Source organism: Hemiscyllium ocellatum, chromosome 47, assembly GCF_020745735.1.
Source record: "Hemiscyllium ocellatum isolate sHemOce1 chromosome 47, sHemOce1.pat.X.cur, whole genome shotgun sequence".
NCBI classification, from domain to species: Eukaryota; Metazoa; Chordata; class Chondrichthyes; order Orectolobiformes; family Hemiscylliidae; genus Hemiscyllium; species Hemiscyllium ocellatum.
In genome coordinates this window covers 11,903,350-11,923,645 of record NC_083447.1, presented here as the reverse complement: position 1 = coordinate 11,923,645, position 20,296 = coordinate 11,903,350, and the positions used below count along the sequence as shown (strand labels likewise).

The 20,296-nt window shown below is 48.9% G+C and overlaps 1 protein-coding gene across 1 annotated transcript in view; it reads left to right on the top strand.

Annotated features, from left to right (window-relative positions):
• The first annotated feature begins 13,658 nt into the window (after positions 1 to 13,658).
• The window catches only part of sympk (symplekin), a 54,066-nt gene continuing 47,428 nt past the window's right edge, over positions 13,659 to 20,296 (top strand). Inside the window, exons 1-3 of the mRNA XM_060856105.1 lie at positions 13,659 to 13,803; positions 16,634 to 16,699; positions 20,176 to 20,229. Of these exons, the coding sequence (XP_060712088.1) occupies positions 13,690 to 13,803; positions 16,634 to 16,699; positions 20,176 to 20,229 (234 nt within the window). The 5' untranslated portion in view covers positions 13,659 to 13,689. The remainder of the gene's footprint in view (positions 13,804 to 16,633; positions 16,700 to 20,175; positions 20,230 to 20,296) is intronic.

The window sequence follows — 20,296 nt, the reverse complement described above, 5'->3', positions numbered from 1 at the left end:
CTTCACTGCATACAAGAAACATTAAACTTAGAAAGCGAGGGATTTTGCAAATTATATTTCAGACTGTATGGAGCTCAGTACCAGAGACAAGTGCCAGGGTCCTTAAGTTGACAAGTAAGGAAGTAGATATTGCAAAAGAAACAAACAAAAATGATGAACAAAACGTATAAATCTTTGTGATACACATATAGACACTCAAAACACACAGGAGAAAGTGAATTTTTTTTGTAGAGGGAGGAAGAGAGCTTCTTAAATTCCTGAATTCCTATACATTCCTGAAGAAGGGCTCATGCCCGAAACGTCGATTCTCCCGCTCCTTGGATGCTGCCTGACCGGCTGTGCTTTTCCAGCAACACATTTTCAACTCAAAACACACAACCTCCTTTAAGGCTGGGGGAAAAAAATACAACTCCACAGTGTAGTATCTTAGGCCAACGAGCAGTACACTTTGACGAGAAGGACTATTCGCAGATTATCCAAATGTTGATCCGTAGCTCCAGTCACCCTCTTCACGAGCAGCTCACCCCCCACCCTCTCTAGGGGCAAATAGGCAGGGCAATAAATGCTGGGCCCAGCCAGTGATGCACACATCCCACAAAATGAATAAATAAAAGGAAACATTGGTGTTGGGGTTCGTTCCTCAATCATTCAAGACTGCCTGAAATTTGATCCTGGAGATAGCAGTGTACATTCAAATGTCACCTTTAAGAATTCATCCCTTCCGGTGATGAGGGCTTCCAGTGGAGTTTCAAATTTTGCTGATGATACAAAGCTGGGTGGCAGGGTGAAATGTGATGAGGATGTTAGGAGATTACAGGGTGACCTGGACAAGTTAGGTGATGCATGGCAGATGCATGGCAGATGCAGTTTAATGTGGATAAATGTATGGTTATCCACTTTGGTGGCAAGAACAGGAAGGCAGATTACTACCTTAATGGAATTAATTTAGGTAAAGGGGCAGTACAGAGAGATCTGGGTGTTCTTGTACACCAGTCAATGAAGGCAAGCATGCAGGTACAGCAGGTAGTGAAGAAGGCTAATAGCATGCTGGCCTTCATAACAAGAGGGATTGAGTATAGAAGCAAAGAGATGCTTCTGCAGCTGTACAGGGCCCTGGTGAGACCACACCTGGAGTACTGTGTGCAGTTCTGGTGTCCAAATTTGAGGAAAGACATTCTGGCTATTGGGGGAGTGCAGCATAGGTTCACGAGGTCAATTCCTGGAATGGCAGGATTACCTTACACTGAAAGACTGAAGCGACTGGGCTTGGATACCCTTGAGGTTAGAAGACTGAGAGGGGTTTATGATTGAGACGTATAAGATTATGAAAGGATTGGACACTCTGGCAGCAGGAAACATGTTTCCGCTGATGGGTGAGTGCTGAACCAGAGGACACAGCTTAAAAATACGGAGTAGACCATTTAGGACAAAGATGAGGAGAAACTTCTTCACCCAGAGAGTGGTGGCTGTGTGGAATGCTCTGCCCCAGAGGGCAGTGGAGGCCCAGTCTCTGGATTCATTTAAGAAAGAGTTGGATAGAGCTCTCAAAGATAGTGGAATCAAGGGTTATGGAGATAAGGCAGGAAGAGGATACTAATTAGGAATGATCAGCCATGATCATATTGAACGGCGGTGCAGGCTCGAAGGGCTGAATGGCCTACTCCTGCATCTATTGTCTATTGTCTATTGTCTATTGTCAACTGACCAGGTTTGATGGGGTGACAGTGCTCCAGAGAGAGAGAGAGAGAGAGACAGACAGACAGAGAAGGAGCAAAGGTTAGTGTACTGTGGCAAGAGCTCTGTCTGCCTTCAAAACATGTTTTTCTACCCATAGACAGAGTTGTGCGGCCTCTCTCTGAAAGTGTTGGTGATTTATTGACTTCTTGTCATAAAGTCATAGTCATCATGTTTAACGGCACAGAAAGAGGCCTTTCGGCCCATTGCGTCTGTGCCAGTCAGCTAGCACCTATATAGGCAAAAGTGAGGACTGCAGATGCTGGAAACCAGAGTTTAGATCAGAGTGATGCTGGAAAAGCGCAGCAGGTCAGGCAGCATCTGAGGAGCAGGAAAATCGATGTTTTTTTTTGAAAGCCCTTCATCAGGAATAGAGGCAGGGAGCCTCCAGGGGGAGAGGTAAATGGGGGGGTGGGGGGTGGGGCTGGGGAGAAGGTAGCAAAGAGCACAATAGGTGAATGGGGTGGGGGATGGAGGTGATAGGTCAGAGAGGAGGGTGGGGGAAGGTAGCAAAGAGTACTATAGATGAATGGGGGTGGGGATGGAGGTGATAGGTCAGAGAGGAGGGTGGGGGAAGGTAGCAAAGAGTACTATAGGTGAATAGGGGTGGGCATAGAGGTGATAAGTCAGGGAGGAGAGTGGAGTGGATAGGTGGGAAGGGAGATTGGCAGGTAAGACAGGTCATGGGAACAGTGCTGAGCTGGAAGGTTGGAGCTGGGGTGAGGTGGGGGGAAGGGAAAGAGGAAACTAGTGGAATCCACATTGATGCTCTGGGGTTGAAGTGTTCCGAGGCGGAAGATGAGGCGTTCTTCCTCCAGCGTCGGGTGGTGAGGGAGCGGCAGTGGAGGAGGCCCAGGACCTGCATGTCCTTGGCAGAGTGGGAGGGGGAATTGAAATGTTGGTCCAAGGGGCCTAAAGCGCTCTGCTAGGAAGTATCCAGTCTTCCCAATGTAGAGCAGACCACATCGGGAGCAACGGACACAATAAATGATATTAGTGGATGTGCAGGTAAAACTTTGATGGATGTGGAAGGCTCCTTTGGGGCCTTGGATGGAGGTGAGGGAGGAGGTGTGGGCACAGGTTTTGCAATTCCTGTGGTGGCAGGGGAGGGTGGGTTGTTGGAGGGGTGTGGACCTGACCAGGTAGTAGTGCCTATATACTCTAATCCCATTTTGTAGCACTCAGCCCACAGCCTTGTGTGCTGTGGTGTTTCAAGTGTGAATCTAAATACGACTTAAATGTTGTCATGGTTCTCACCTCCAGCACCATACCAGGCAGTGAGTTCCAGATCTGAAAATGTGTTGCTGGTTAAAACGCAGCAGGTCAGGCAGCATCCAAGGGACAGGAAATTCGATGTTTCGGGCAAAAGCCCTTCATCAGCAACACATTTTCAGCTCTGATCTCCAGCATTTGCAGACCTCACTTTTTACTCTGAGTTCCAGATACCCACTACCTTCTGAATGAAAAAAAAGTCTTCCTTAAATCCCCTGTAAACCTGTTGCCCTTTTTCCTTCTATCTATGTCCCCTGGGATACTGATCTCACAACTAAGATTTGTTGTAGGGGCGGAAGATGAGGCGCTCCTCCTCCAGCCGTCGTGTAGTTGTGTTCTGCCGGTGGAGGAGTCCAAGGACCTGCATGTCCTCGGTGGAGTGGGAGGGGGAGTTTTGCGGAAGATGAGGCGCTCCTCCTCCAGCCGTCGTGTAATTGTGTTCTGCCGGTGGAGGAGTCCAAGGTTGCGGAAGATGAGGCGCTCCTCCTCCAGCCATCGTGTAGTTGTGTTCTGCCGGTGGAGGAGTCCACAGCTCACAACTAAGATGAAAAGTTTCTTTCTCTCTACTCTATCCATGCACCTCACAATTTTGTCCATCTCAAATCAGGTTCCACCCTCAGCCTTTTCTGCTCTGAAGAAAACACTCCCACTCTTGCTAGCCTCTCTCTATAGCTGAATTGCTGCAGGCCAGGCAACATCCTGATAAATATTTCCCACACCTTCTCTATTACAATCAGGTTGTTCCATGTATCTTGTTTTGTATAACATGCAAATGTTATATTTTTGTTGCTGTAGGCTTTGTCCTTTGTTCTTTTCAATGAGTTCAAAATATGTATGTGTGCACGCATGTGCACCGATATGTGTGCGCACATGTGTGTGTGCGCGCACATGTGTGTATGTGCATCTGTGTGCATGAATGCCCACATGTGCATCTATCTGTGCACATGTGTGTAATTGTGCATGTGTGTGCACGTGTACATCTACGTGTGCGCATGTGTAAGTGTGCGCGTGTGTATGTGCATCTGCGCACGTGTGCATTTGTTGTGTGCATGTGTATGTGTGTACATGTGTTTGCATGCATGTGTGCATCTATGTGTTTGTGTGTGTGTCGGTGTGCATGTCTGTGTACATCTGCTGTGTTTGTGTGTGCATGTATCTATCTGTAGTGTAAGTGCATCTATGTGCGGTGTGTGTGTGTGTGTGTATACGTGTGTGTGTGTGTGTGTGTGTGTGTGTGTGGAGTTGGGGGTGGGGTGGGGTATGGGGTGTGACACTTGCCCATTGCAAGACTCTGACTGTGGGGAGCTGCCTCTTGGTTCTGGCTAACAGGGAAATACACCAGCTGTTAGCCCCACTTACAAACAGTTCGGAAGATTTACAGATTGGTGAAAAACCCTCACTGTCACACATTTTCTGTGACCCTCAAACTGGAGGAGAGACTTGAACCTGGAGCTCCTGCCCAGAGGCTGTACACACAACAGCCCCACTTTAGAAAGAATTTGATCTGAGGAAAGGGAGGCCGATGCTAATTAGATGCATTGCGACGTTCTCCATCAGTTCACCTTCCACCTCGAAACGTCTCTTTCCCATAGTCCCACTGTTGATCAGCTGATAGGGCCATCCCCAAACTGATACACCTTTCCTTGCCAATCACAAAGCCATCAAACACCAACCTCAGTGTGTGACTGTTCATCATCTGACAAGCATCGTTTAGATTCCCTACAGTATGGAAACAGGCCCAACCAGTCCACACTGACCCTCCGACGAGTAACCCACCCATTTCACTCTGACTAATGCACCTAACACTACGGGCAATTTAGCATGGCCAATCCACCCTGACCTGCACATGGATTATGGGAGGAAACCAGAGCACCCAGAGGAAACCCACGCAGACACGGGGGAGAATGTGCAAACTCCACACAGACAGTCACCTGAGGCTGGAATTGAACCTGGAACCCTGGCGCTGTGAGGCAGCAGTGCTAACCACTGAGCCACTGTGCTGCCCTCCTCTTCCCCGTTGGCCCCTTCCAACACCAAATCCATCTCCAAAAACCAAAATTGCTCAAATGAAGTGAGGGTTGAAAGAAAAGACTTTACTATAATCGTCGACTTTGCTAGGAGATTCAGAGAGATTTCAGGTCAGAGTTGGAAACTCTGTGTAACACTATGCTGGGGACTATTAATCAGATTATTATGACATTCAGTTGCTACAGGAAGACTTGTTGCTGTGAAATAACACCTTCCATTTATTAACCCTCATAGATGCTGCTATTTACATGACCAATGTTACGGTGAAGCCATTATCATGGGCTGCTCCATCTGGACCACACTTTATATTTCTCGCTGCTATGATGCTGCCCCCTCATGTGGTGAGTAGAACAATGACCCCCCCCCCAAACAGATTGGCTCTGAGGAAGATCCATTGCACCTCTATCCCCTTCCTTCCATCGACAGGAGAATGCCGAGTTAGCACAAACCACAGCTCTATTCTGGCTCTCAGAGAGAAGGGCCTGGTGAAGAGGCAACAGATAAATAGGTCATTTTCCAGCTGGCAGAATGATACAAATATGCATGACATGACTTAGTTCTGAGACATAGAGTTCCTTAAGGAATTTGCACAAATGATCTGGCAGTGTGGCTGTAAAATTACAAAAAGGTGCTGACTCACACTGGGATAGGGGTCCTCAAGGGACTGACTCACACTGGGATATAGTTCCTGAAGGGGCTGACTCTCACTGGGATACAGATCCTGAAGATGCTGACTCTCACTGGGATACAGATCCTGAAGGTGCTGACTCCCACTGGGACAAAGTTCCTGAAGGAAGTGACTCTCACTGAGATACAGATCCTGAAGATGCTGACTCTCACTGGGATACAGTTCCTGAAGGGGCTGACTCTCACTGGGATACAGTGCCTGAAAGAACTGACTCTCACTGGGATCCAGTTCCTGAAGGGGCTGACTTTCACTGGGATACAGTTCCTGAAGGGGCTGACTCTGACTGGGATACAGTTCCTGAAGATGCTGACTCTCACTGGGATACAGTTCCTGAAAGAACTGACTCTCAGTGGGATCCAGTTCCTGAAGGGACTGACTTTCACTGGGATACAGTTCCTGAAGGGGCTGACTCTGACTGGGATACAGTTCCTGAAGATGCTGACTCTCATTGGGATACAGTTCCTGAAGGTGCTGACTCACACTGGGATACAGATCCTGAAGGGGCTGACTCTCACAGGGATACAGATCCTGATGGTGCTGACATCTTCCTGGGGGAAACACATTATAATAAGTTTAACTCTAATACAAAGATTACATTCAGACAAAATATTCTTCACTTGTAAAATTAAAACTACACATGTACAATGACACAGCTATGGTTGCGATTTCTTGATAAGGGCAAATAAACCGGGACGTTTCCAACTGTGCCTTCTTCAAAAGGAGCCAAAATCTCGAAAGGAGCCAAAATAGTCCTCGCAGCCCTGTAGCTGTTACTCCAGGACATTGGAGCATGGTCTTTGTTCACTATCCCATGGTGCACCTCTTTGACAAGCGAAGCCCAGCAAAGTCACATGATATAAAAGTATTAACATCTGCATTAACCAGAGTTAAGCAGAATAACAACACTAGATTAATTGACAAATATGCTGAGTACAGCTAAACTATATCAATCATGATGTGGAGGTGCTGATGTTGGACTGGGATGGACAAAGTTAAAAATCACACAACACCAGGTTATAATCCAACAGGTTTATTTGGAAGCACTAGCTTTCGGAGCGCTGCTCCTGTGATGCTTCCAAATAAACCTGTTGCAGTATAACCTGCTGTTGTGTGATATTTTAGCTGTATCAATCATGAAATATTAATTTCCTGACTAATTCTATACCTGGTCTTGCCAATGACATCTACATTCATTAAACAAATTAAGGGAAGGTGATTATCCAATACCTCATTCTGAAAGTTTCACCTGAATCTACCTGCATCATAATTTCAGGCAGCATATTCCAAATCCTCACTGCACATCATGTGAAAAACCTCACCCTAGCTACTTCTTTCGCTAGCCTCTGTCTTCTCTGAACCTCTAACTTTCTATCCCATATTTGTATCGCTATCTATTCTGCCTCAATCTTTTGTGATTTTGAACAAGCCAATCAAATCTGAATATTCTCAGATGAGAACAACTTCTCCCGTCTATTCAGAAAACTATAGTCTTTTATCCCTGCAATCATTTTCATAAATCCTTTGTACATCCTCTGTGTTACCTTTATATTTGAAAAGTTATTGAGTGGGATGAACGTCGTTGGCAAGGCTGGTGAAATTACCATCTACTGCCTTCACTCTCCTGAAATGTGGTGTCTGGAATTGGGCACAATTAGAATTGGATTTTCTAATAGCCTCGGGCGACTGTCTGTGTGGAGTTTGCACATTCTCCCCATGTCAACGTGGGTTTCCTCTGGGTGCTCCAGTTTCCTCCCATAGCCCAAAGGTGTGCGGGTCAGGGGGATTGGCCATGCTAAATTGCCCATAGTGTTAGGTGCATTAGGCCGAGGGAAATGGGTCTGGGTGGTTTACTCTTCACAGGGTCAGTGTGGACTTGTTGGGCCAAAGGGCCTGTTTCCATATTTTAGGGAATCTATTCTATTCTGGTTGGGATGCTCTTTGGAGGGTCAGTGTGCCCTCAATGGGCTGAATGGCCTGTTTACACACTATGGGGATTCAGCAGAAAAAGAAGGGCAACTAGGGATTATCATCTCGCTGGTGACGTCCACTGATCACGACAGAATCAATCTGGGCAAAAGTAGACATTGACGATTTCCTCTTTTACAGGTGGATCATGGTTAACATGGTTTCCGTGTGTTAACAAGCTGTGTGAGTGTGACCTGACAGCTGTCACGTGTTTCAGAAAGCATTCTGATGAATTCAACCAAAGCTTTGTGCATTACAACCAAGACCTGTGTCGGACCAGCCCTCAGTCCAACATGAGGTGATGGAAATGTGAAACCCATCGCCAAGCTTCTCCCCAATGAACTGTTCCGTGTCTAATTGATTGGATTTATCTTCCAGGGTCTCACTGATGTTTTTTTGGTGACTCGTCTATTGAATTTTGTTGCTGTTTTCAGTTTTAATTCATTTGCTATGTGATTCTGATTAAATAAAATGCAGGATGGTAGTCTCTGCTGGTTTTACTGATTGGAGAGGGCATTGCTGGGTGCTGGGATGTGTCTTCATAATTGGCACAGAAAACAACCTCAACTCAGGTTGGGGTGGGGGGGGCACCGTTCCTGAAGGTGATGATTCTCACTGGGATACAGTTCCTGAAGGTGCTGATTCTGACTGGGATTCAGTTCCTGAAGGTGCTGACTCACACTGGGATACAATTCCTGAAGGGACTGACTCTCACTGGGATACAATTCCTGAAGGTGATGACTCACACTGGGACACAGTTCCTGAAGGTGCTGATTCTCACTGGGATACAATTCCTGAAGGTTCTGATTCTCACTGGGATACAGTTCCTGATGGTGCTGACTCTCACTGGGATACAAATCCTGAAGGTGCTGACCCTCACTGGGATACAAATCCTGAAGGTGCTGACTCTCACTGGGATACAGATCCCGAAGTGGCTGACTCTCACTGGGATACACTCCCTGAAGGGGCTGACTCTCACTGGGATACAGTTCCTGAAGATGCTGATTCTCACTGGGATACAGTTCCTGATGGTGCTGACTCTCACTGGGATACAATTCCTGAAGGTGCTGACTCTCACTGGAATATAAATCCTGAAGTACCTGACTCTCACTGGGATACAGTTCCAGAAGGTGCTGACCCTCACTGGGATACAAATCCTGAAGGTGCTGACTCTCACTGGGATACAGATCCTGAAGGGGCTGACTCTCACTGGGATACAGTTCCTGAAGATGCTGATTCTCACTAGGATACAGTTCCTGAAGGGGCTGACTCTCACTAGGATACAGTTCCTGAAGGGGCTGACTCTCACTGGGATACAGTTCCTGAAGGGGCTGACCCTCACTGGGATACAGATCCTGAAGGGGCTGACTCTCACTAGGATACAGTTCCTGAAGATGCTGACTCACACTGGGATACAGATTCTGAAGGGGCTGACTCTTACTAGGGGACAGTTCCTGAAGGAGTGCACTATTACTAACATCAGATGTTAGTCACTCTCCTGTTCTTATCGTATGAGTCACAACTGCAAGCCAGTCGGATATTTTATTGTGTCGTGTAACAAAAAGCAACCATTTCATACCTGTCCACTGAAACATTCCTCCACAGATTCCCACAGTAATTCTGAGCACAATCTTAGAAACAGGAGAAATTATCCTCATACAGCTTCCCTGGAACCTGCAGATCTACAAAACATTCCAACAAATGAGACAATTTATTGATGTGGAAGCTTTGGAAAGGGTTCAGAGGCAATTTACTAGGGTGTTGCCTGGTATGGAGGGAATGTCTTATGAGAAGAGGCTGAGGGATTGAGGCTTGAGTTGGAGGTACTGGTGTTGGACTGGGGTGTTCAAAGTTAAAAATAACACAACACCAGGTTATAGTCCAACAGGTTTAATTGGAAGCACTAGCTTTCGGAGCGCTGCTTCTTCATCAGGTGGATGAAAGCTAGTGCTTCCAAAGAAACCTGTTGGACTCTAAGCTGGTGCTTTGCGATTTTGGATTTGAGGCTGTTTTCGTTAGAGAGAAGAAGGTTGTGAGGTGACTTAATAGAGATATATATGATAAATGGGGCGGCATGATGACTCACAGCGCCAGGGACCTGGGTTCGATTCCTGCCTCAGGTGACTGTGTGGAGTTTGCACATTCTCCCTGTGTCTGTGTGGGTTTTCTCAGGTTTCCTCCCACATTCCAAACATGTGCAGGTCAGGTGAACTGGCCATGCTAAATCTTCCTCGGAGATAGGTGCATTAGTCAGGGGTAAATATAGGCTAGGGGAGTGGCACTGGATGAGTTACTCTTTGGAGGGTCGGTGTGGACTTGTTGGGCCAAAGGGCCTGTTTCCACACTGTAAGTAATCTAATCTAATCTCATAATCAGAAGGTTAGATAGGGTGGACAGTGAGAGCCTTTCCCCTCGGATGGTAATGGCTAGCATGAGGGAACATAGCTTTAAATTGAGGGGTGATAGATTTACAACAGATGTCAGAGGTAGTTTCTTTACTCAGAGAGTAGTAGGGGTGTGGAACACGCTGCTGCAATCATAGTAGTCTCACCAACTTACAGGCATTTACATGGTCATTGGATAAACATATGGATGAAAATGGAATAGTGTAGGATAGATAAGTTTCAGATAGGTTCCACTGGTTGGCACAACATCAAGGGCCGAAGGGCCTGTACTGTGCTGTAATGTTCTATGAATCTTAGATAAATGAAGAAAGAGGATTGAGTCACTGCTGAGTTTAATTAAATGGACGAGGAGCTGGACAGTTGAGCGGATCTGGCCTCTGTGCATTCTCCCATTGTGACACATTCCAGCTGATTGTGGGTCATTTGTCAAGATCCTGTTCCACCCCGTGGCAGTGCTGTTTTCAAATATCTCACACTTGGGAGATGGCGGTAAGATAGTAATAGATACGTAAGGCATGGAAACAGACCCTTCGGTCCAACTTGTCCATGCTGACCAGATACCCTAATTAATCTAGTCTCATTTGCCAGCACTTGGCCCATATCCCTCCAAACCCTTCCTATTCATATACCCATCCAGATGCCTTTTAAATGTTGCCATTGTACTAGTCTCCACCATTTCCTCTGGCAGCTCATTCCATACATGTACCACCCTCTGTGTGAAAAAGTTGCCCCTTAGGTCTATTTTATATCTTTCCCCTCTCACCCTGAACCCCTCTAGTTCTGGACTCCCACACCCCAGAGAAAAGACTTTGTCTATTTATCCCAACCATGCCCTGCATGATTTTATAAACCTCTATAAGTTCACCCCTCAGCATCTGACACTCCAGGGAAAACAGCCCCAACCTATTTAGCCTCTCCCTACAATTCAAATCCTCAAACCCTGGCACTATCCTTGTAAATCTTTTCTGAACCTTTTCAAGTACCACAACATCTTTCCTATAGCAGGGAGGCCAGAACTGGATGCTGTATTCCAAAATTGGCCTAACCAGTGTCCTGTATAGCTGCTAAGAGAAAGTGAGGTCTGCAGATGCTGGAGATCAGAGCTGAAAATGTGTTGCTGGAAAAGCGCAGCAGGTCAGGCAGCATCCAAGGAGCAGGAGACTCGACGTTTCGGGCATGAGCCCTTCTTCAGGATTCCTGAAGAAGGGCTCATGCCCGAAACGTCGAGTCTCCTGCTCCTTGGATGCTGCCTGACCTGCTGCGCTTTTCCAGCAACACATTTTCAGTCCTGTATGCTGCAACATGATATCTCAACTCCTGTACTCAATGCACTGACCAATGAAGGCAAGTGTACCAAATGTCTTCTTCACTATCCTGTCTACCTCTAATTTCATTTGCAAGGAATCTGCACCCAAGGTCTCTTTTTTGGCAACATTCCCCAGGGTCCCACCTTTAAGTGTAAAAATCTTGCCCTAATTTGCCTGATCAAAATGCAACACCCCACATTTATCTAAATTAAACTTCATTACCATTTGTGGAGAGAGAAAGAGTTAATTCAATAACTACGGATGCTGAAGATCTTAAACAGAAACAGAAATTGCTGGAGAAACTCAGCAGGTCTGGCAGCAGCTGTGGAGAAAAAGCAGAGTTAATGTTTTGAGTCCAGTGATCCTTCTTCAGAAATGTTCTGAAGCGTTCAGTGTTCTGAAATTGAACTCTTTTTTTCTCTCTCTACGAACGCTGAGATTGAGTCATAGAGATGTACAGCATGGAAACAGTCCCTTAGTTCCAACCCATCCATGCCGACCAGATATCCCAACCCAATCTAGTCCCACCTGCCAGCACCCGGCCCATATCCCTCCAAACCCTTCCTATTCATATACTCATGCTGATATTCCCCAGCAATTTCGGCTTTTGTGAATTAAGTAATTCTGTTTGTTTATTCTGGTTGTTAGTAAGTGTAGAGAGGATGTTTCCTATTGTGGGGCAATCTACAATGAGATTTTATAGTTTTAGGTTAAGGGGTAGTAGATTTGAAACAGAGATGTGGAGGAATTACTTTTTTCAAGGGTCACGAATCTGTGGAATTCACTACCCTAGGGTGAGGTGGATGCTGAGACAATCTTTTCATTAGCAATTGGTTTCAGGGTTATGTAATGTGGGCATGAGGTGAGGATGAGATGAGATCAATCATGATTGTACCAAATTGTGGAGAAGTAGCGAAAAGGATGAAAGGCCTACTTCACTCCTACCTCTTATGCTGTTACACAAAAGCAATAATTGCTGGAGAAACTCAGCGGGTCTGGCAGCATCTGTGGACAGAAAGCCGAGTCAACTCTCAAGTTTAGTGACCTTTCTTATGTTTGTCTCCTGGGGCGGGGGAGTCCAGAACTAGTGGGCGTAGGTTTAGGGTGAAAGGGGAGAAATTTATAAGGGACCCAAGGGGCAACGTTTTGATGCAGAGGGTGGTGTGTGTATGTATCAGAAACAAAGCTCACTCACTTGCAATAATTTCAGTCTGAGACAAGATCTGAATCAGCAGAGCTCTTTATTTCACACTTGCAAGTGGGTGTGATGTCCACAAGGCAGGGACAAAACACACACCAAATTCAACAAATACTCGATATTTATACAATTTGGTTACCACATATTTTTTCCTTATTTCATTGTTTCCCCCCCCGTTTACATCCTCCACTTCCCTGAGACCCTCCTGCTTATCTCGTGTCTTATCCGGTCTTGTCTGTAAAAAACATGCTCATTCCTATTCTCAGGGCTGTTTGCCCTTTGCCTGCTTCCCTAATCATGATTTACTCCTTCCATTGGTGCTGCTCCTCTCAGCATCTTATTATTAAGACTCGATTAATTGTGGTTTTGTTCCTCTTTCTGTAAAAATGGGAAACAGATGTTTATACAGGCATATTGAGTTTAACTGTCTGTTTTCAAAGCATCTTATCAAGAAGCCCTTCTAAATGGCTTTACCATGTGTTACATCCTTAGCAAACCAATTAGCATTTCCTCCACAGAGTTCACATTCTTGTTGACTCAGCTCCTGGCTGAAACAATTGCACACTAATGGAGTTCAGTTATTTTTTATATAATGAATTTTAGAATTGCAGAAGAAACATAAATTTCCTATATCCCACAGTATGTAATGAGCTGCCAGAGGAAGTGGTGGAGGCTGGTACAATTACAACATTTAAAAGGCTTCTGGAGAGGTACATGAATAGGAAGAGTTGCTGGCAAATGGGACTAGATTAATTTAGGATATGAGTGGTTTAGCCAAGTTGGACCAAAGGGTCTCTTTCCATGCTGTACATCTGTATGACTCTATAACTAGCAGCCAAACTGCTTTAACCTATCAGCCATTGGCAGTGTGCAATGAGGGACTTCTTTTAGTCCAGGTTGGTAGCTGCAATGATCATTGAATAAGAGAGAGGACAATGAAAGTACCAATAAAGTTGGTTGAGGGTTCGGCTGGCGCGGGGTCTGCCGGGAGTTGTAGTTTAGGGGTGGGATGCGCAGTGGGGTTTATCGCGCACCTTCTTCAGCACATGCGTAGTGACGGGCTGGGCCAGGCCTCGGGCTTCAGGCTTGGCGATGGCCGCCAGCACTCCGGCCGCGGAGAGCGGCTCCTCCCGCCGCTGCCTCGCCACCCAGTACTTCAACGAGGAGGAGAATAATGCGATCGAGAGCCTGACGACCAGTGAGCGGGTGAGGGGACGGAGAGGGGTTTCAGGGGAGAGAGAAGATTTGGGGGAGAGTTGGGGGCAGAGGGGGAGGGGGGAGTGTCGGGGGGAGGGGGAGTGTCGGGGGGAGTGTCGGGGGGAGGGGAGTGTCGGGGGAGCGGGGAGTGTCGGTGGGCGTCGGGGGGAGGGGGGAGTGTCGGGGGGAGGGGGAGTGTCGGGGGGAGTGTCGGGGGGAGGGGAGTGTCGGGGGAGCGGGGAGTGTCGGTGGGCGTCGGGGGGAGTGTCGGGGGGAGGGGGAGTGTCGGGGGGAGGGGGAGTGTCGGGGGGCGTCGGGGGGAGGGGGAGTGTCGGGGGGAGGGGGAGTGTCGGGGGGAGGGGAGTGTCGGGGGAGGGGAGGGTCGGGGGGAGGGGAGGGTCGGGGGGAGGGGAGGGTCGGGGGGAGGGGGAGTGTCGGGGGAGGGGGAGTGTCGGGGGGAGGGGAGGGTCGGGGGGAGGGGAGGGTCGGGGGGAGGGGAAGGGTCGGGGGGAGGGGAAGGGTCGGGGGGAGGGGGAGGGTCGGGGGGAGGGGGAGGGTCGGGGGGAGGGGGAGGGTCGGGGGAGGGGAGTGTCGGGGGGAGGGGAGTGTCGGGGGGAGGGGGAGTGTCGGGGGAGGGGAGTGTCGGGGGGAGGGGAGGGTCGGGGGGAGGGGGAGTGTCGGGGGGAGGGGGAGTGTCGGGGGAGGGGGAGTGTCGGTGGGCGTCGGGGGGAGGGGGAGTGTCGGGGGGAGGGGGAGTGTCGGGGGAGGGGGGAGGGGGAGTGTCGGTGGGCGTCGGGGGGAGGGGAGTGTCGGGGGGAGGGGGAGTGTCGGGGGGAGGGGGAGTGTCGGGGGAGGGGGAGTGTCGGGGGGAGGGGGAGTGTCGGGGGGAGGGGGAGTGTCGGGGGGAGGGGGAGTGTCGGGGGAGGGGAGTGTCGGGGGGAGGGGGAGTGTCGGGGGAGGGGAGTGTCGGGGGAGGGGAGTGTCGGGGGGAGGGGGAGTGTCGGGGGAGGGGGAGTGTCGGTGGGCGTCGGGGGGAGGGGAGTGTCGGGGGGAGGGGGAGTGTCGGGGGGAGGGGGGGAGGGGGAGTGTCGGGGGAGTGTCGGGGGAGGGGGAGTGTCGGTGGGCGTCGGGGGGAGGGGAGTGTCGGGGGAGGGGGAGTGTCGGGGGGCGTCGGGGGGAGGGGAGTGTCGGGGGAGGGGGAGTGTCGGGGGGCGTCGGGGGGAGGGGAGTGTCGGGGGAGGGGGAGTGTCGGGGGGCGTCGGGGGGAGGGGAGTGTCGGGGGAGGGGGAGTGTCGGGGGGCGTCGGGGGGAGGGGAGTGTCGGGGGAGGGGGAGTGTCGGGGGGCGTCGGGGGGAGGGGAGTGTCGGGGGAGGGGGGAGTGTCGGGGGAGGGGGGAGGGGGAGTGTCGGGGGGCGGGGAGTGTCGGGGGAGGGGGGAGGGGGAGTGTCGGTGGGCGTCGGGGGGAGGGGAGTGTCGGGGGCGTCGGGGGGAGGGGAGTGTTGGGAGGGGGGAGTGTCTGGAGGGGGGAGTGTCGGGGGCGTCGGGGGGAGGGGAGTGTCGGGGGCGTCGGGGGGGAGTGTCAGGGGGTGTCGGGAGGAGAGAGTGTTGGGAGGGGGGAGTGTCGGGGGGGCGTCGGGGGAGGGGAGTGTCGAGGAGGGCGTCGGGGAGTGTTGGGGGGGGCGTCGGGAGTGGTGTGGGTGGAAGTTGGGGTGGAGATGTGGGGGGGGAGAATTGGAGCTAGGGTTACTGTTGAGGGGCTGATGGGGGAAGGTGAGGGAGAGGAGTGTGACGGTGGAAGTTTGGGGAGGGAAAGGGAAGAGCAGATTGGGGGTTTAGGTGGAGATAGAGATCGGGTGGAAGGGAGAGGAGAGGGCTGGTGGGGTTATGGGAGGGGCTGGTGATTGGGAAGGAGCAAGGGGTTTGGAGGTGAGTGGGGTTTGGTGGGTGGAAGGGAGCATGAGGGAGGTGCGGAAGGGATAGGAGAGGAGTATGGTGATGGGGTGGGGAATGTGAGGGATGGGTGAAGCGCAGGTGGGTTAGAGCTCAGGAGAATGGCGAGATAGGGCTCGGGGTCCAGGGAATGGGGGAGGAGGCTGAAGAAAAGTTGGGGTTTGGGTGGAGGAGGATGGTTAGGGCAAAGGGGGGAGCGGGGTATGTCCATTTCAGAAGAGGCGATGGGTGCTGTTTGGAAAAACAGTTCTATGGTGAAAATCTCAGATTACTGAGCTGGTGTAAGTTGCAGGGGTAGGGAGAAGTGAGGCCAGGGATTTGGAAACAAGGATCAGGATCAGGGGCCATTATAGATCAGTGAGCACAGGGTGATGAAGAATGGGATAGACCAAGGGAAATTCTATCAACCTTATTTCCTCAGCGAGATCAGCCCAATTTTATCAAGTCAAAAGGAGAGTAGGACTTTTGTTGTGTCGTGGTAGTGTCCCTACCTCTGGTCAGGCAGCATCCAAGGAACAGGAAATTCGACGTTTCAGGCACAAGCCCTTCATCAGGCTAATGCCCGAAACGTCGATTCTCCTGTTCCTTGGATGCTGCCTGACCTGCTGTGCTTTAACCAGCAACACATTTTCAGCTCTGATCTCCAGCATCTGCAGACCTCACTTTTTACTCCCTACCTCTGGTCCAGAGCTCAGGTTCAAGTCCTCCAGTTCCAGAGGTCTGTGATAACATGAATGAATAGGTTGGTTAAAAATATTTATAAAGTCAAAGAACACAAAGCCAAGTTTATATAACTGACCATTATAATGTTATTACAATTAAGTTTATAAGATGGCAGCACATCTACTGAATACCGACTGCAGAGTAATTGGTTCATTTTGTCTTGTAGGTGGTGGATCTGTTGAATCAAGCAGCACTGATTGTCACTGACAACAAGATCAGTGTTCTCAAACAGGTCAGTCATGTAGGAATAAATCCGAAAAGCCAAATACTGCGCATGCCAGAAATCTAAAATAAAAGCAGTGTACAGACGAAACTCCAGAGGGCTGGCAGCATTGTGAAGAAAGAAGCAGTTCATGTTTTGTGTCCAGTATGCCGCCTCTTTCGAACCCAGTAACGTGGGGAAAATGTATGGAGCCTGTGGCTGTTTTTAATTTTAGTCTGCACAAGTGGAGTACCTCAAATCCTGCTACCCAAAAACCAGCTAGCTAGCTAGTTCGACAATGTTCCAATTTAACTCAGGAAAATTTAAAAATAATGTACCTGGACAATTTATCTTGTTATTCATTCATGGGATATGGGCTAGGCCAATGTTTATTGCCCTGAAGAGGGTGGTGGTGAGCTGCCTTTTTGAACTGTTGTCATTCTTGGGCTGTAACAACACTCAGCGCTGTTTGGAAGAGAATTCCAGAGCGTCAGTTACGTGCTGCGTTGGCACGTGTAGCTGGGGGCAGGTTACCAGCTTTGCGTGCGGGTTGTTGCTGCAAGTGACCTGCACTGCCTGCGGCCTAATCCAAAATTCCAGCAAGGTCTTAGTTCCAAGGGTGCGTGTATTAGTGTAACGTCTGTCGCCTTGCTTGTGGTTAGTTTGTCCATGTACTCTGTGGCAGTGGTTCCCAAACATTGTTTTCTCCACTTAGGTAGGGCAAAAGACCCCAATGGACCACCCAACAGTCCTGACCCACCCAGTTTCCCTTGCCACCACAAGAAATGCTAAATTGCATTCATGGGGATAATGGTTGCTGCATTTGCTGAGAGACTATTTAAGTGATGCCTGATTTCAAGCTGGAGAGTTTTAATCTCATGCCAGGCTCCACATTCAGTCAGTTTCTCCTTGTTTAACTTGTGCATCCACAGTCTGGTCACACCCGTCGCCTGTTATAACAGTGAAATAAATCTTGCTTAAGATAGTACATTGCATGTGTACATGGGAGGCAGTCTGGTTGTGTGCCAAGCGAGTGGTGGGAAACGTTCGCGCTCTCATGCTGCCATGGCTGTTTTGTTCCAAGCCAGTGGTTCCCGTTTTGCCCCAGTACATGGACCATCTTGAGGACCCTTGCAGACTAAACAGCAAATCAATATCAGATGAGTGTGAGAGTAGTCTTTATTCTGGCCTGTTGCTTTCAAGTCATTTCCCAATGGTCTTGTTTAGCGTAAACAATATCCTTTAAACAAATGGATTCATTACAGGTGGGCAGATTCTCAGTTATTAATTATTTTGCCCCTCATTGTAAAGTGTGTACAATATAGAAACAAGTCATTCACCCACCTCTGGTTCATGCGCAGATGTCCTCATCCAGCCCTTTCTCGTGACCTGTCAGCACATTCTGCTATTCCTTTCTTCCTCATGCACTCATCCAACTTCCTCATGTTCTTCCTCTCAATTGTGGCAGCAAATTCTGCTCGGAGTAAAGTCCCAGTTGGATTTTCCAATGGAGAGTGAATGGTTGGTGTGAACCAATAATGATAATTACTGGGCATCCTCACCTCGAGTTTGTTTTTAATGCGTTTGCATGTGCCCGTTATAAAGCATACTTTTAAAATTAAAGTACTTTATTTGGGTTTTTTTCTGTTCACCGTTTTAATTGTTTTCGCTTTTATCACTCTGTATTTCAATTTGTTTCAGAAATTTCACTGCTACACTTCATGTTCCTCCTGATTGTCATCATCACAGCCTTCTCAATGACTCTTCTCTTGTTACCGTTGTTGGTTTTGGTATTCCCCCAGCTACTTTACCTCAGCAAGTCTGTTTGTAAACTTAGAAACCAGGTCAGCTTCTTGACCTTTTCTCAGCCTCCTGAGTTTTGTTTCTCGGGGAAGCACGCTAGGCCAACCAGCCTTGCCTCCTAGCTCGAACATCTCCAGGCCTGGTATCATGTAGTGGTTCTGTTCGCCGAGCTGGAAGTTTTTGTTGCAAACATTTCGTCCCCTGGCTAGGAGACATCATCAGTGCTCTGGAGCCTCCTGCGAAGCGCTTCTTTGATGTTTCTTCCGGCATTTATAGTGGTCTGTCCTTGCCGCTTCCGGGTGTCGGTTTCAGCTGTCCGCTGTAGTGATGTACATCAACTAGCCACGAAACGACATGACCAGCTATCCCTAGTAGCCACACACTCAGACAACAAGCAACATGAATTCGACTGGGAAAACACTACTATCATAGGGCAAGCCAGACAGAGAACAGCCAGGGAATTCCTAGAGGCATGGCATTCATCCACAAACTCCATCAACAAACATATCGACCTGGACCCAATATACCAACCACTACAGCGGACAGCTGAAACTGACACCTGGAAGCGGCAAGGACAGACCACTATAAATGCCGGAAGAAACATCAAAGAAGCGCTTCGCAGGAGGCTCCAGAGCACTGATGATGTCTCCTAGCCAGGGGACGAAACGTTTGCAACAAAAACTTCCAGCTCGGCGAACAGAATCACTACAACAAGCACCCGAGCTACAAATCTTCGCACAAACTTTGAACCTGGTATCATTCTTGAGAATCTTCCCCATACTCTTTACTGTATCCATTTCCAAATTCTGAAGTCTAATACAGGTTCACGCTCCTCAATCTGTGATGGGGTGAATAGCTCCGTGGTGGATAGCGGCTGTCAGATAAGTGTTCCAATTGTTTCGTGGTGTAGCGGTCGTGATCCTAGGGGTGGCACGGTGGCTCAGTGGTTAGCACTGCTGCTTCACAGCACTAGGGTCCCAGGTTCGATTCCAGCCTCGAGCAACTGTCTGTGTGGAGTTTGCACGTTCTCCCCGTGTCTGTGTGGGTTTCCTCCGGGTGCTCCGGTTTCCCCTCATAGTGCAGATCAGGTGAATTGGCCATGCTAAATTGCCCGCAGTGTAAGATGCATTAGTAAGAGGGAAATGGGTCTGGGTGGGTTACTGTTCGGAGTGTTGGTTGGGCCTGTTTCCACATAGTAGGGAAGCAAATCTAATCTATCGAACCCAGAAGGCCTAGGTTCAAGTCGTGTGTCTGAACAGTTTGATTAAAAATATCTACCTGTGCTCTGATAGAGTTCTTAAGTCACAGTGCTGATGTCCCTACCTGTGAACCAGGAGGCCACATTCCAGTCCCACCTGTTACAGAAGTGTCTAAAAGGTTTGATTAGAAAATAGGTTTAAACTAATGGTGTTGCAGTGGTTGTGTCCCTAACTCTAAGCTAGAAGGTTGAAGTTCCTGCTCCAGAAGTGTATCTGAACTGGTTGATTTAAAAAAAATCCACTTGTCCTCTAAGTGGGTTCTTGCCTCACAGTGGTAGTGTCCCTACCTCTGGGCCAGGAGGCTCAGATTCAAGTTCCCATCTGTATCAGAAGTGTGTAATAACATGACTGAGCAGGCTGACTAGAAAGTAGTTCCCTGTCCTCCATTAAATGTGTAGAAAGGTACATTGTGGCTTTTATTGGAATTTTTATTCCTTCCCTCAGGTCCAGGAGCTAATTTTGAATAAGGATCCGACGCTTCTTGACAACTTTCTGGATGTGAGTAAACCGAACCTTTCGAGCTTTAAGAGAAGCTGGTGGTGTAGGCTGTCTTTTTGTTTGGAGG